The sequence below is a fragment of the Hemicordylus capensis genome, chromosome 1, assembly GCF_027244095.1.
Source record: "Hemicordylus capensis ecotype Gifberg chromosome 1, rHemCap1.1.pri, whole genome shotgun sequence".
Classification (NCBI taxonomy): Eukaryota; Metazoa; Chordata; class Lepidosauria; order Squamata; family Cordylidae; genus Hemicordylus; species Hemicordylus capensis.
This window is the reverse complement of record NC_069657.1, coordinates 407,871,543-407,887,310: the sequence shown is the minus strand read 5'-3', so window position 1 is coordinate 407,887,310 and position 15,768 is coordinate 407,871,543. Positions and strand designations below refer to the sequence as shown.

Sequence of the window (15,768 nt, the reverse complement as noted above, 5' to 3'; positions counted from 1 at the left end):
AATTTGTAATATGACTCTGTGCATATTCACTGAGTTCTGTAGGAGTTGTTTCCAAGTTAGTGGTCATAGTATCGCAGCCTTCGATTTAAAACAGAATTACAATTTCACTAGTCAAGGGGACTTTCTAGCAATGGGGGGCGGAGTTTAGGCCTGCAGATAAAATGTGTATGGGCAGAATATTATAAGCTTATTCAAAAGCTTCTCTATGAGAAAGCTGTTTCTATAGTCTTCCTAACAGACCAAAACCATGACAAGAAAACAAACACATCTTTTGTGTAACCAACAAGAATCATAAGAAGATCTCTTTCAAATTAGATCCAAACAGAACAGCATACTTAGTCATGTACTTTGCAGCGGATGGAGGAAGCAACAGTTGTTCCATGTCTCTTAAGTCGAGAATCCTTGTCTTTCAGCAGAACGAAAGCTAAGGCAAACTGAGTTTAAAAAAAAAAAAAAAAACAAAAACCCTTAGCTCTGAACTGCCTGTGGCACTTTCTGTCTGAAATGTTAAAATCCAGATTTCTGAGTATGTTAAGAACTATTTTAGGCATTTATTGCTAAATAAACTACAGAGCCCTTTCATGAATGTAGACACACTTACACACTATTCTGAAAATACTCTGCACCACTCTTACCGTCTGCCATGAAATAACCCTTCAACTGAATTATTATTATTATTTTTACTGTCATTGCATAGACACAGCCAAATAAGCAGTCAAAAGTATCAAACAGTTACATATATTTCCCATTATAGCAAAACCTACAAATAAATCTGTGTATCATCAGCAGATTAAAGCATTACTAGTTTCTACTTGCCCCAGTTTAACACTACAAAAAGTAATTTAGCAAAAGTAACAAGTTTGCCGCACACAGCAACATTTTTATTAAGAGAAGATATTTTGCCCCAGAGTTACATTACTGATAATTAATGTGCAGTTATATTGGACCCCTTCCTTGTTATGTCATTTTTAACTAATTGTTTTTTAATTACAGATGCTCCATCTTCAAAATAAATTTTAGAACTATAACCAAACCTTTACATACTGGAATTACTTTTGATGATAACAGATACGGATACATTCCAAATGTTTTCAGATCTTAATACATTTTATTAGACCCAGACGCAGAGGGAGGCCAGCAGTGGCCCAGGCTCAGCCTTCCACCATGGCCCCCCTAGCCCCGCCCCCTGCATCAGCATCTGATGTCAGACACAGGGAGCAGTTAGCCACGCTCCCACATTTTATGTCAGACACTGAGTGTGTGGTTTAGCTCCCAAATGGGGCCATGCAGCCCCATTTGGGAGCTAAACCACGCCCCCCGCATCTGACATCAGATGCAGGGGAGTGTCTGGGGCACGAGATGTGGCCCGAGGGGTGGCGACTCGGGATCTTTGAACCCCTTTGCTTAATGGTGGCTCCGCCCCTGGTTAGACTCAATTAAGTGCTGAATCTAGACAAGACTCAACTACTGGTCTCGCTCAACTGGCCAGCACTTTTTACACCACTTACTAAGTTCATGTTATCAATTCTTGTACCTAATGCAATATTGGAATTGTACTACTGAACCAAACATTTAACAGAAAACACACCAGTGTCAAAATAACTGGGGATGTACTTAGGTGAGAATCATTCTAACCCACCTTTCCCTTTAAGACCAAGTCAGCTTAAATACATCATACTGTAAGATAACAAAATATCATTAAAATACACCTATCAAGCTATATTAGTCTGAAAAGAGGGAGGGGGGACTCATAAAAACCATGGAAATTCATAAGAAACCCCCCAAGGCTCATCTAAATAAATATGCCATGCACATCTTTCTAAATGGTTTGTATACTTCAGCTTAGCAAACCACAATTTGTTTTAAAACCCAAGCGGCCTTTTATACTTTGGTTTCTGATCATGACAAAGCACTCACTCCTGTTACACTTGACTTTCATCAGTGCTGAAGAGCAAGTACAGAAATATCAACATTTGGAAATTACTTTGACAAGCTAATTTTTGAAATAAGTTGAAATTATTTCTGGACATCCTAGCTATGTATTAGGGAGAGTATGTTATCACTGTATTGCCAAAATCTTGTTACATCAACAAAAATTAAAACAAGAAGGGAGGCTCAGTGAAAGTTCATGCCAAGTGTACTACACTTGACATTCATAGGATATCTGAAGGAACCAGTATTTGCCTCTCAAGTGGCATGCGATTTTTATCAGCATAAGTAAAATATACGCCTGAAAAAGTCAATAATGGGTATTTCTGAACAAACAACCTGAGATTCAGCATTGTGTTTAATCATATATCATGGGGCGAAACTATTGGTGAATGTGCACTATATAAACAGGCACCAAGAGACTCTTGTTACTTTTATTCAATGTAAAGGAGTCTGAAGGGAATTTAGGAGATTTCCAAGTTCAATCCCTTGCTCAGCACAGGAAACTATTATTACAAATATTTATACAGTACTGTATATCGCTTTTCAACAAAAGTGCTCAAAGTGGTTTACACAAATAGATAAGGTAGTTCCCTGTCCCAGAAGGGCTCACAATCTAAAAGCAAATATAAATGAGACACCACCAGCATTCACTGGAGGCTACAATATCCCTGGCAGATAGTCATCCAGTCATCTCCTCTGAAGGAGAGTCCACCACTGCAAGAGATCAACTGTACAAACAGAATATTCCTCCTAATATCTGGCCTAACATGTCCAATGGCCAAAAAACCTAAAAAAACAAACAAACACCCACACACCCAAATATCCTGCAGCTAGAATAAAAGTCTGAATTCCTAACACTTGACCATATCATCCAGTGTTGGGTATTTTCTTTTGACCACAACAAGGAGTTTGACCAATCAATAATCCAAAATTTCCTCTATAAATATACAAGAATATGAGAGCAGGGGTGGGGGGTTAGGTGAATCTCATAAGTAAAAATACTTTAAAAGTAGCTGTAGAATATATTAAACCTATGAAGATATACAAAGAAAATACTGAACTCACAACAGGACAAAGGTTTACAAGAGATTTGTCCTAAAACCTTAGTCTGGATTGCTCTCTGTGAATGGTTGAAATATGTGCCATGTGTTCAAACACACCTGAGTATTCCTAATGAAAGCTTTGACTTTTTCATCCCTTTAAATAGCAGAGCTTTATGCCATATCATAAACTCCTCTTAAAACTACCTTCAGTTTCAAAATGGAAGGTTACTGTTTGAGACACACAAGCCCCAGGTTCTCTTGGGCACCAAGAATTAGGGCCAGATCAAGTATAAATAGCACCCTGAGTGAGGAGTGCCTTTGAGAGACACACACACACAGTACAATACACACAATAAAGAGCAAGCCAAGCAGCTCAGTACCCACTTCAGGTAGGCATCTTGGGCAACTGTCCAGCTCATCCACGCCTAATGCTGGCCCTGCACAGAACAAATGTACAGTCCTTTGAATCCCAATCACAATTGGGATTCATAACCACCCTGAGCCATTTTTGGAAGGTCGGTATAGAAATTGAATTATTATTATTATTATTATTATTATTATTATTATTATTATTTATTATACCATACAATTTTTATATAAAGTATCAGTTTTCAGAACAGCAGAATGATTGTGCAATATATTGTATCAAGAAGCTCTTCTTCAAATGAAAATAACTGCAATTTGTTTAAATTTGAATGAAAGTTGGAAACCTGGATGTAGTTAAAGTAAATCCTTGTGAAATAAAGTTTTAAGTGTCTAGGTGTACCACTTGCAGAATTTATACTATTAGTAGTAAAACCTATTTAGGCTAAAGTATAACTGACCAGTGATTATTTTTTTAAACACTTCTTATGAAGCCTGATGTTATTTATAAAAAACTAGAAATAATAATAATTAAAATTAATAATTAAAATTAACCAAAGGTTAATGACTGACCTAATTCAATCACATTTTTGTAAGGACTGGGAAGACCCGAGTTAGAATCCATATTCAACCATGAAACTCACTGGGTGACTCTGGGCCAGTCATGTATCTCTCAGCCTAACCTACCTCACAGGGTTGTTGTGAGGATAAAAATAAGCATGTACACCGCTCTAAGCTCCTCGGAAGAGTAATAATGTAGTATTACATTAAATAATATATAAATGTAATAAAACAAAATAAATAATGTCACATTATAAGCATTCCCTTCACATTAATTACTACCGTACTACTATTTTATTAAACAAGAAAGAGCAATCTATTCTACCACTTGAAAAAGAAAAGAATACATGATTTAACAATATTTCTTAAACCCACCTATGCACTATTTTGTATCCTCCTCAATACAGTTAAGACAAGTTATAATGCACATTTGTTATTTTCTAAAGAAGCGGCATTTACTTATTCTGGCATACTTAACAGTTGAAGGCTATAGCTAAAACGGCGAGAACCAGGCATGTAATTTTCAGAGATTCTTCTCTCTGCTGAACAGATGGGGTCACCTGGACTAAGGCAAGCACTGTTTCAACAAGTACATCACTACTGCTGTCAGTTCAATCTCTATTAAGCAGTGTGACTATAGTGCAAGTACACAATGAAGGCACCCTGGTGCAGAGTTCTCTATATGCAGTGTCCTTTTGCAGTCACAAAAGGGGAGATGTGAAAACAAAAACCTGTTTTCAGTTGCAGATCTCTGCTGCTGGATCAGGGCAAATATCAGACCACCACCACTTGTGTGAACATCTACTAAATATAGGTCTGCTTTCAAATGAGTATGTGCATGTGAGTGCAAGCACGCACACGCATGGAGAGTATAAGTAGAACTGGTTGAACTAGGACCTTGCTTCAAGTAACGTACTCAAACTTCCATAGGAAGTGCCCTGCATTTCAATTCTTCTTGTTCCTTTTTATTGGCAGGTTGATGTTTTGTCCCTTCTTTCCTAATTTTTTTAGTGCTTCAATTCTCAAAGTATGCAGAGCAATCTTCAGCACTGAAGAGGAAGTCACTGCATGCACAGTATTTGAAGATATTAAGACCACAGAAGTGCAACAGAGTCATGAATCCCACTGCATCATCAGGCAAGGTTATTCTGTTTGAGTTGTCTTGTATGTCAGCCTTACACGAAATCAAGAACAAATCCTACCAACTCTCCAAAACTGTAAAGTGGCCAGTCTAGAAATATTTGTCACAGAACAGCCAGAATAGTGGGTCTTGTAAGCTACATGACTGGAACACATTGTCACGTTCCCCAGTAGCATCACCAACTTCAAAGCTGTGATATATATCAACAACTAAATATCAAGAAATGCTGGCACATCAGTGTAGCTTAGCCCTCAAGCTGCTTGCTTGTGCACACCACTATTTGTGACATTTTTCTTTTCAGGATCTAGTTGCAGATAGCAAAACACTTTCTAAAGTAAAGTTGTGCCCTCAAGTCGGTGTCGACTCCTGGTGACCACAGAGCCATGTGGTTTTCTTTGGTAGAATACAGGAGGGGTTTACCAGTATGAAATGATGCCTTTCAGCACCTTCCTATATCACTGCTGCCCAATAAAGGTGTTTCCCATATTCTGGGAAACATACCAGCAGGATTCAAACCAACAACCTCTTGCTCACTAGGCAAGTCATTTCCCTGCTGCACCATTAGGTTTGACAGGACACTAAATAGGTGCTCCTGTCTTACAAGAGTGTGGAAACTATATGTTTTGCTTTCGAAAAAACAAACACCCCAGGACTCCTAATTTCCATGGTTATAGAGGAAAGCTATACTATGTCATACCACAACATTAAATTCATAACACCACAAACTAGGGATGTGCACAAATCACAATCTGTGCATGGATTTGAAGCACAGATGCTGCATCTTTAGAACTGAGGAGAGCAGGTCCGTACCTGCTCCTCCTCCTCTCCACAGGTTCCTGCTGCACAGCCGCAGCATGCAGGAAACTGCGTGGAGAGGAGGAACAGGTACAGACCTGCTCTCCTCACTTCTAAAGATGCAGCATCTGTGCTTCAGATCTGTGCACAGATTGTGATTTGTGCATATCCCTACCACAAATACACTTAGAACTCACTCATGGACCTTGCAGACAAAATACTGGATTAATACTTAAGCTTCAAAAATGCTTGGGCCCTAATTAGTTTGTTAATCGTTTCATGAGGCTTATGACGTATCTTGCAAGATCATTCAGTGCAGTCCATTATTTCTTCTAAGCAAATGCATACCACAGATTTCACTATGGAATAAAAGGAATTCCTAGAATTCTTGTAGATGAAATGTGAAATATTTGTGCCCTGTTCCCATTCACTGATATAGCTGCAGTCCTTTGAACTTACAACAATCTGCTCTACATTCCCAGTCTGCACAAATCTAGAGTTCACTTTGAAACCTGTCAATACTGAACTGCATTAGATTTGCAGTCAAAACAAGATTTAGGTTGAATATCTAGATTCCTTTTAACTACACACAGAGAGAGATTTCGAAGATGAACAAGCTTTACAATGGAACAACAGATGTGTTTCATATTTGTGTATGTGCAGAAACTAATTCCTAAATTATCATATGCTCTCCATATCTGTCAGTAAGAACTAGTCAGTAATTAAAGACCAAAATAAATCTGGAAATGTGTTGCAAACCACACCACACCAAAGATGAGTGGAAGAGACAAGCAGTACAGCAGTAATTCTAACTGCAGAGTTACTCTGCCTGTTATTCACACTCAAAACAGTAAATTCAAACTGACATTCTAAAGCTCACATAAGGAATACTCCCATGATATTCTCCCACCAATTACATTTTGTTTAAATAGTTAATGCCCAGTACATGAAAGAGACAGCAAGGTTTTATTAATTTATATGAACGTTGAAGGGACACAGTTTGATTTACAAAAATGTGTGCATTAGATTGACTCCTATGCATGAACTAAGCCTCAGAGAAGTCAATGAGGCAAGATTAATGCTGATAGTTAAACAAATGGATGATGCTGTATCTCATTCTTCATTCATAATTCTGTAAATATTATATAAGTAACTTTCTGTAATATACAGTGGCCAACATAAGGCTGTTGCACTAATTTGTTGCACTAAGTCCGGAGCTTGCATTACACACTAGTGTTGTGTTAAACCAACACTTTATATATTTTATGTCACTCCTATGGAATGTGTGCCATACATACATCATGCAGGAACTTTTGCACAGTAACACAATTCCAAAAATCCCTATGATTTAGCACAACTACAGATCTGCTTGCACTAGCACAACTTTTGTCACATAGGCACAGCATTAATCAGGATACTGGACACTATGTATGATCTCTAACATTCCATAAGAAAGTTCTGTTTAACTATGATGTACTTTGGAAGAGTTCTTCACTATGTTCCCTACTTTGCTCCACTTAAAACCAAGGGTAATCAATGCACATTTTAAAAAGATATAAGCCCAAATCACAATGTATAATTGACAAATTACATTATTAACACACTACTAAGTATGTTATGCAAACTCTTCTGAACATACAGGCTAAATTTCATTGCCAAATCTCTAGAAAAAGCTGCCCACATTTTTGTTTTTCTTTCACATTTTCAAATTAGATATAAACTACTGTACATTCAAACAGTTTAATACAAAAGCAGTTTCAAAAGCATTCATTTCTGCCCCATTATGTAAAGCCTAGAAAAGAGATCCTTGGGTGAAAGCCAACACACACAAATCCCATCCTTGAGTGGAAAGTACTTCTGCTTGTGAAATGTGTGTGTGTGTGTGTGTGTGTGTGTATGTGTGTGTGTGTGTGTGTGTAAGACTGTTGGCATTGTGCCTGATCATATAGAATTCTAGAGCCCCCACCCCACTCCAACCTCGGAAAGGGTCTTTTGCAGGCTAGAGGAAGCTGCTACTTGAACTGTGAGCTTTAAAGTCTCTGTATTTGAAAGTTTGGATCCTCACTGTAATCTTGTATCTACTAAAGGGGAAAAATGATCAGAAGAATCCTACACGGATCCCATATCATAATCAGTCAAATGCCACTGATGAAACAGCACCAGTAGCTCCCCGCCATCGCCGGCTGCCCAATACTGAAAGTATATGCATGACAAGATGAGTAATTCATAGGCGTTGGTGAACTATTAGTGCAACAGAAGTGGTATAACATTCTATCATTGATATACTGTTACTCTCTTACCTCCAGTGCATAAAACTCAAAACAACAGTGGATAATGCTAGTTACTGTGGTGGTTATCTATGTACGTACTTCCAATAGGAGTTACCACCACTAATGCTACAGCAACTTTTTCATCTCTTTGCACTTATGAAGACAAGCTCATCACCTGCATCATTCTTGTTGCTCCCCCCAAATATTTCTTATTGTGTTTGACTTACTCATCTGAGGTAAGAAGCCAGAATGATCTGTGGTTGTTGCTAGAGATAGAATGAAAACCATAGGAGCCCTGAACCTCCTCGATGACCTTAGCAATGTCACAAGCTTTGAGCCTCTATTTAAAGCCGTAAAATGGGAGATATTACTAATCTAACCCACAAGGTAATCAATACTGGCCAAAATATTGTGCAGCAATATGCAAGCAGGGCCCTCCTTCCACTTTCAGAGATAGACTGGAGAGTAGCTGCAGTGAAGGCTTGTTCCACAGTGCAGCTCACCCAAAGGGGGATGGGGAAGTGATTTTCGCTTGCAGTGGGCAAATGACTTGATTATCAAGCCAGAGGTTGCCGGTTTGAATCCACGCTGGTATGTTTCCCAGACTATGTGAAACACCTATATTGGGCAGCAGCGATATAGGAAGATGCTGAAAGGCATCCTCTCATACTGCATGGGAGAAGACAATGGGAGAGGAGAGGAGAGCTCGTCTTGTGGTAGCAAGCATGACTTGTCCCCATAGCTAAGCAGGGTCTGTCCTGGTTGCATATGAATGGGAGACTTGATGTGTGAGCACTGCAAGATATTCCCCTCAGGGAATGGAACTGCTCTGGGAAGAGCAGAAGGTTCCAAGTTCCCTCCCTGGCTTCTCCAAGATAGGGCTGAGTGACATTCCTGCCTGCAACCTTGGAGAAGCCACTGCCAGTCTGTGAAGACAATACTGAGCTAGATAGACCAATGGTCTGACTTAGTATATGGCAGCTTCCTATGTTCCTATGTAATGGTAAACCCCTTCTGTATTCTACCAAAGACAACCACAGGGTTCTGTGTGTGCCAGGAGTTGAAACCAACTCGATGGCACACTTTACCTTTACCCCTTCCTGCAAAAGTTCTTTTTGCTTCCATGAATATGTCCCTGAGAGCTGAATAGCGGAACAAGCCTCCCCCACAGCTACTCTCCAGATTATCTGCAGGGGTAGAATGGTTTCGGCCTCATATCACTGCATAGGCCACTGGCAGGACCCAGAATACCTATTCCTGACTACACATCATTGACCAAGTATTGTAGACCACTGTATATATTAGAAGTGCAGTTATGATGAGTTAGAATAGCATAGCGACTAACAGACTGAGCTGTGAATATTTGGCATAAACTCAGTATGTGGCTTCAGGCAAACCATTCTCTCTCAGTGTCAGCTCTCTCATCCATTTGCAGTACAGGGATAATACTACCAACCTCTGCTATATGTTAATGACTACTGAGATAAGGTACCTTAAGTTTCTTTGGAGACTCTAAAGCCCTATATAAATGCTAAACATTATAATTAAATAATAATAATAATATGTTGAACACTACTCCCATTATGACTATGACTTAGTAACAAATTAAGGTGACTTAAGACTACAGCATTAAAAGTTTCATAAGCATGGCTTTCATTACAACCTCAGAGAAGCTGCTCATATCTTATCTTCCCTTTTTTGCTTTATTTTAAAAATAAGCTGATAGCATACTGTTAACATTTCTTTCTCTGCTTTGGTCTGCCTTCTAATCCTCTTCATTCTGTCCTGCATTACCTCCTCCAGGGTCACCAGCGACAACAGATGCTGTTGTACAAAAGGAGGACAAGATGCTTGGCATTCTCAAATCTTTCCAGCTGGCAGGCTCCAGTTGCTACAAGGAGAGGCTCTGGGCTCTCCTTATTCTGTCACTTAAGTACAACTGGCTCTCAGCATACTCTAAAACTGGTCATGTATACATGGAGTATACAACTCAAGTATACAGAGTAAGCAAATTAACATAGTGGCTCAATATTGACATTGCAATGCATTTCCTGTATTTATAATTAGCCCTCAAGGACTACAAGAAAACAAGCTGCCACAGAAGAGCATCTTCAATTATAGTTTCACATCCAGAGTATTAAGAACAGGCTTGTTCTTCATATACCATATATATACATAGACACTGATTGATTAAGTGCCGTCAAGTCGGTGTCAACTCTTAGAGACCACATAGATAGATTTTCTCATCCATATACATACACACACTATATATATATGTATGTATACTAATGATAAACCACATTAATCCAGAGAACAATATTCTGTCACTTTCCCTTCACAACTTCCACCATAATGTTTAAAGGTTAAAAGAATAAGTAGCTTTATTAACTTTAGCTACCAAATTATATAACAATCCCTATATGAAGGCTAAACAAAGTTAAACTGTACATATTTATATTAGCAAGGACAAAGACATTCACATATTTACTAACCAAAATATGCAATTACATCATACTACTTTGCAAAGAATCTGTCATTTCCCCACAAAAACACATTTTCTACACTCCCACCCCTGCCCCCAAGAGTTTACAACTCTGACAAAGATTTATCTGCCCTGCATTTTAATTCAGGGTCAAAGGATCTTTAAAAGATTGCTCTGATCACTAGACTGACTTGGTGTACTTTATGAGACCTAGAAACTCAAAAAAGTACTAAAGGGAAATAATTTTTCCAAGGGCAAAATTAAAATGGTGGTAAATGAAATCTGAAACATCCTGTTAACCAAGGGCATTGTGCTTTTTACAACAACTTTCATATCTGCATCTCAAAGCACTTTACAAATATTCCACAACAGTCCCAAGAAAACATTCTCTCTCTTTACCCAGTTGGAAAAACTACGACTAACACAAAGGCAACCTCCAAGTCAAACTCAACTGCAAGAAGAACAAACACAATTCATGCCAAGCCCACATTAACTACAAAGTGATGCATCATGTTGCATTACATAGGTGGTTGAGCTGTTGCAAGCCTTACAAACACTATTCACCTCCTTTAGTGTTATGCACATAACTGAAATTTAGGATAAAGATGAAAATGTGTTTAGAATGATTCTGCAGATAATCCTTGTGTGTCAGTTCCAAAGTCAATCACATAACTATCCAGTTATCTGAGAATCAGTTATGAGAGTAAAGGCTGTGGCCTTATTCTTTATGCTATTCCCCATGGGCCCTAGAGAAACTGCTCTATGCTGTGAATCTGCTTCCAGTACCTCTTGATACTTCTACTTGCCCACTATATATGATTAAAGAATATATATCATGAACTGGGTCTCAGAAATGAAAGGAAGATTTCTTCTGTGAAGCTGAACTACTCTACAGAAGAATAAAGTAAACAAAAAGCTATAGAAGCATGTGGACAGAAGCATGCTATAATCTTTCCAGGGTGTCATTTTATCACTCTTGGCAGTATGTATCAGTTCCTGATGTGTGTACTAATTTAAAAATCTGAAATTACTGCCAGAACCTTGAGATAACACATTTGTGTCTAAGAACTTGGATGGTAGATGTGTGTTCAGTGTGACACATCTCTATTAACATTGGGGCAAGCATGACATCTGCTCATTCCAACCCGTTCACACCACACAGAAAAACTGCCTAACTTCATTCATACTATCAGGTTAACAATCTCAATTTAGTTTTCTTTTAAAAGCAGTTGCTCAGGAATAACAGCACACAAGCTGCATCTGTTCTAAGGAGTACCAAAGCCAATACAGAGATGATGGAATCTCATTAAAAAACCCATTTAGCTGCCTTAAGTATCTGAAAACTAAAACTGCACAAAAAAGTATAAAACTGTTGGGTTTGTTTAGGTTGAGAGTCACACAATAGTTTTGTTTCAGTGATTTTATTATAAAGATCCCAGATAGTCACTGAATGTAACCAGTTCTAATCATCCATGTGAGAAAACCTCTTTGTTGTGACCATCTTGTGCATTTCCCACCCAAATATTTTAAAAATCATGTTTATCTATGATGTGACACTTGAAGGTCATACAGTTACTGTTCTCATGTGACTTCATCTCCTGTGCTCAAACTACTGTATATTTAGAAGGAAATAAACAGCCTTGTCATGATGCCAACATTGTTCAATCAACAAATATCATTTGAGTCTTTTATCAAAATACTAAACATTTCAATCCTGTAATTAAAATAGGAAAAGGAATGCTTACTTAGCATCATATTCACATTTTCATTGTTTTAGTCAGGTCAACAACAACAGGATGCTCCTGATCTTCTCCCCTGCTTCCCCCACACACCTTTTTAAACAGTTATTTGATTCATTTCCCGTAACATGTTAACCGACAATTTTTAACTTGTGCACAGCTAGCTATATACATACACACATGCTGTCACCCCTTCTACTGATATAAACTTCAGATGCTGAGCCTTAAAGGCCATGCATACATATGCTGACAGTGTCAAGGAAGAAATTATCTCTCATTGCCTAGGAAGCTTCCATCTGAGATTCCCAATATCAAATTATGAGTATTTACCAGTCTAAAATGGCAAATACAGATGCCTCAATAACATACACCAGTTAAATATAAACAACAACACGACACTAGAAAGTTGACAGGAATAAGAAATTATGAACTATGTATGGTCAAACTTACCCCATTCTAGATACTCCAGAATATTCTTCTCTCTTCTTAGGGGTGAATTATTACATTCATCATAAAGGCAGATGAGTATATCCAGCAAGGTTTCCACACTAAAACATTGCCCATTTGTCTGAGTTGGCCCATCCAAAATAAACTGTTCCAGCTGCCTCAAGCGCACCTCTCCAGACATGGTTGCTTCAGTTTTTAACAGGGCTTCTTTCTTTATTATTATTATTATTTATTATTATTGAGGAAATCTAATGCATTAGAAGGTATTACAGATTCTTTAAAGTATTTTCAGAAGTCAGTGCTTTCAGGATGATGCTGAACGCACAATCCATCTCAGAATTCCCACTCTGAGAACTATATCTTGGTCAGTTTTTCCACACACGTATACAATATATACAGAATATTACAGAAAAATAATTACCCTAAAACTCTTTTAATACATTTAAAAGAAGGGAAAATATATACTTTATGCATTTAAATAATAATAAAATAATAATAATATTAAAAAGAAATTCAACCCGAGCGAATCCACTCTTCTCCCATATATATAGATTTTAAAAGGTCTCCTCCTTCATTCAAAATTCAGATCATGCAACATAATCCCGAAATGAATCCTACTGCATCATTAAAGTGTAAAATCCCCATTTAATTTGCATCAGCAATTCACTTTCAAGGAAAAAGCAGCAGCAGAAAGAAAGGTATTTGCAGAAGGGGGGAGGCAGAAAACAAAATGCATAGGATTTGGAAGGTATAATGCTGGAACATATCCGCCGCCGCCTCCACCACCTTCGCCTCCACCATCTCCACCTCCACCTCCACCTCCCCTTGGAAAATGCATCAGTGGCAATTCTTCAATGAGTGGGGGTGGGGAAAAGAGACGGGGGGGGGAGGAAAAGTCCCCAGAAGCAAAGCCCTCCTCAGTGCTGTCTGTCTATGGAAGGATCGCTCTCCCTTCCTTCGTTCTCAAGTCTTTTCTGAAGGTTCTTCTTCAGCTAACCAAAAATAAACGTGGTCTTCATTTCCTTAACCTCGCCCCCCGTAAGCTGGGGGGGGGGCACACGGAGGGGAAATAAGACAAACCCCCCTCCGTGCTTCAGTATCAATACGTCCAACTAAGAGAAGGCTGGGCTAATAATCCGGGCAAATCCTCTCCATGTCGGTGCGTGTCCTCCTGCTCCTTGTTTGTCTTGTGGAACGGGGGGACTAAGGGTGTCAGGATATTTCTTCTCTCTCTCCTCCCTCCCTTCCTACAGAGGAGGAGGATGCTGCTGCTATTTTCCAGTCCAGGGGACGAAGAGATGCTGTCTCTACTTAGGGCATCTTCGCCGGGGGGGCGGGGGAAGAGGACAACGTGGTGATAACTTGGGGCCCCCACCCTTTCCTCTTCTTCTCGTCGTCTTCAGAGCCGTCGTCGCCCTCCTCGTCACCTTTCACATTCCCCAATTTCCCTTCACTCCTCACGCAGAAGCTGCTGCTGCTGCTACTGAAGTCTCAGGATCCAACATGGCGGCCTCTTCCCCCCCCACCACCCCTCCTCTCTCCAGCCACTGAGCGAACGAAGCTGCAGAGAGGCTGGAAGCTGCTGGGAATGAGGGAGGGAGGAGGGAGGGAGAGACCGAGCGAGGAGCTCGCTCTGGAATAGGATAGAGGTATGATGCTTTTACAGCAGCTGCCGCGCTTGTTGCAGCACGGAATGCAGGGATACAGGCGGACCGAGGGAGGGGGAAGGCAGCACGGGAACGCCCTGCGGGCTACTGCAGGATCAGGTTGCTAAGCAGAGTTTGGAGCTCCTCTCTCACCGGTCCTGCGCTCCTCCTGCTACCTCTTGCTCACCTCACAGGCTCCGCGTCTCCTCCCCACCTACGCGGGGAAGGAGTGTTCTCCCTTTAAACACGCCCCCCAGTCTCTCTTTTCACGGGGTCGCACTATTACATCCCATTGCTGGTAGTCCATCTCCAGACGGCGTTCCCCGCCCCCGCTCTCTTTTCCCTATCGGCTAAGAGAATTCTTAAAAGGGAATGCCCTATTTTAGAAAAAGCCGGCTCCAGAGGGACCAACAAAAAGGCAAGCAAGAATGCCAGTTATTTCAGAACTATAATTCTCCAGTGCCAAGGGTCTCTTGAAAGGCTTAGACATGGAATAAAGTTGAAACAATAAGGATATATAAACACCCAACAACAAAAATGCATCAAAATAAAATTAGAGGGAGAAAGGATGAAATGAATCCCTTTGAAACCACTGTCCACGTTGTCAGTTTGGAAGAGGCATGCCCCCCCTACCAATCTGCCATTGACGTTGCCCCTCGTTTTTAAAGTGCCGAAGGAGATCCCTGATGTGAAATGCTGTGTTGGCAAAATATTTGGTGACATGCCTACCCATCCTGGTTCAGCACTCCCATCCCACACACTGGAGATTTTGATTGTTCTAGTTGGAGAGGGGTAGATAGTTCTCCAGGGGCGTAGCTGTAATTGAGCGAAAGGGTTCAAAGAACACGGGCCCCCAGCTCCTGAGGGCCCTCCAGGTCCCTCTCTCCGTCTTTTCTTCATTATCTCCCTCACTCGGGGGGGGGGACCAGAAAGAGGGATGAACACAGGCCCCCTCTCCCCTAGCTACGCCCCTCTCTATAGTCGAAGGGTATTCAGAGAAGCTTATAAATTTAAAATGCATTGAAATCACATCAGAAATCATGTGAAGTGAAACAGTAAAAGCAGAATAAAAAAGTTAAATCCACTTTAACAGAGAAATGTAAAAACTCTAGATGTAAAATACAATGATTTAAATGGTCTGGGCAAATAAAAAGGTCATCACCTGGGTGCTGGTGAAACATTAAAGCTGGTGCCCGGCAAACTTCCCTGGGGAGAGCATTCCCACAGCAGGCCAGCATGGTGTAGTGATTAGAGTGTTGGACCAGGACTGGGGAGACCAATCCCCATTCAGCCATGAAACTCATGGCTCGCTCTGGGTCAGTCACGTATCTCTCAACCTAACCTGCCTC

The 15,768-nt window shown here is 40.0% G+C and overlaps 1 protein-coding gene across 11 annotated transcripts in view; it reads right to left on the bottom strand.

The window, feature by feature from the left end:
• CDC42BPA (CDC42 binding protein kinase alpha) overlaps positions 1-14,671 on the bottom strand; it is a 281,126-nt gene extending 266,455 nt beyond the window's left edge. For 7 of the 11 annotated variants that reach the window (XR_008319037.1, XM_053307023.1, XM_053306949.1 and 4 more), the window contains exon 1: positions 12,777-14,669. Coding sequence is in view for 9 of the 11 variants with exons in the window: in XM_053307023.1 (XP_053162998.1) it covers positions 12,777-12,954 (178 nt within the window). In the remaining 2 variants the exon portion in view is untranslated. Of the gene's footprint in view, positions 1-12,776 lie in introns of all 11 variants that reach the window. The other 4 variants (XM_053306993.1, XM_053307004.1, XR_008319045.1 and 1 more) reach the window with 3 other exon arrangements.
• Between the last annotated feature and the right edge of the window lie 1,097 nt (positions 14,672-15,768).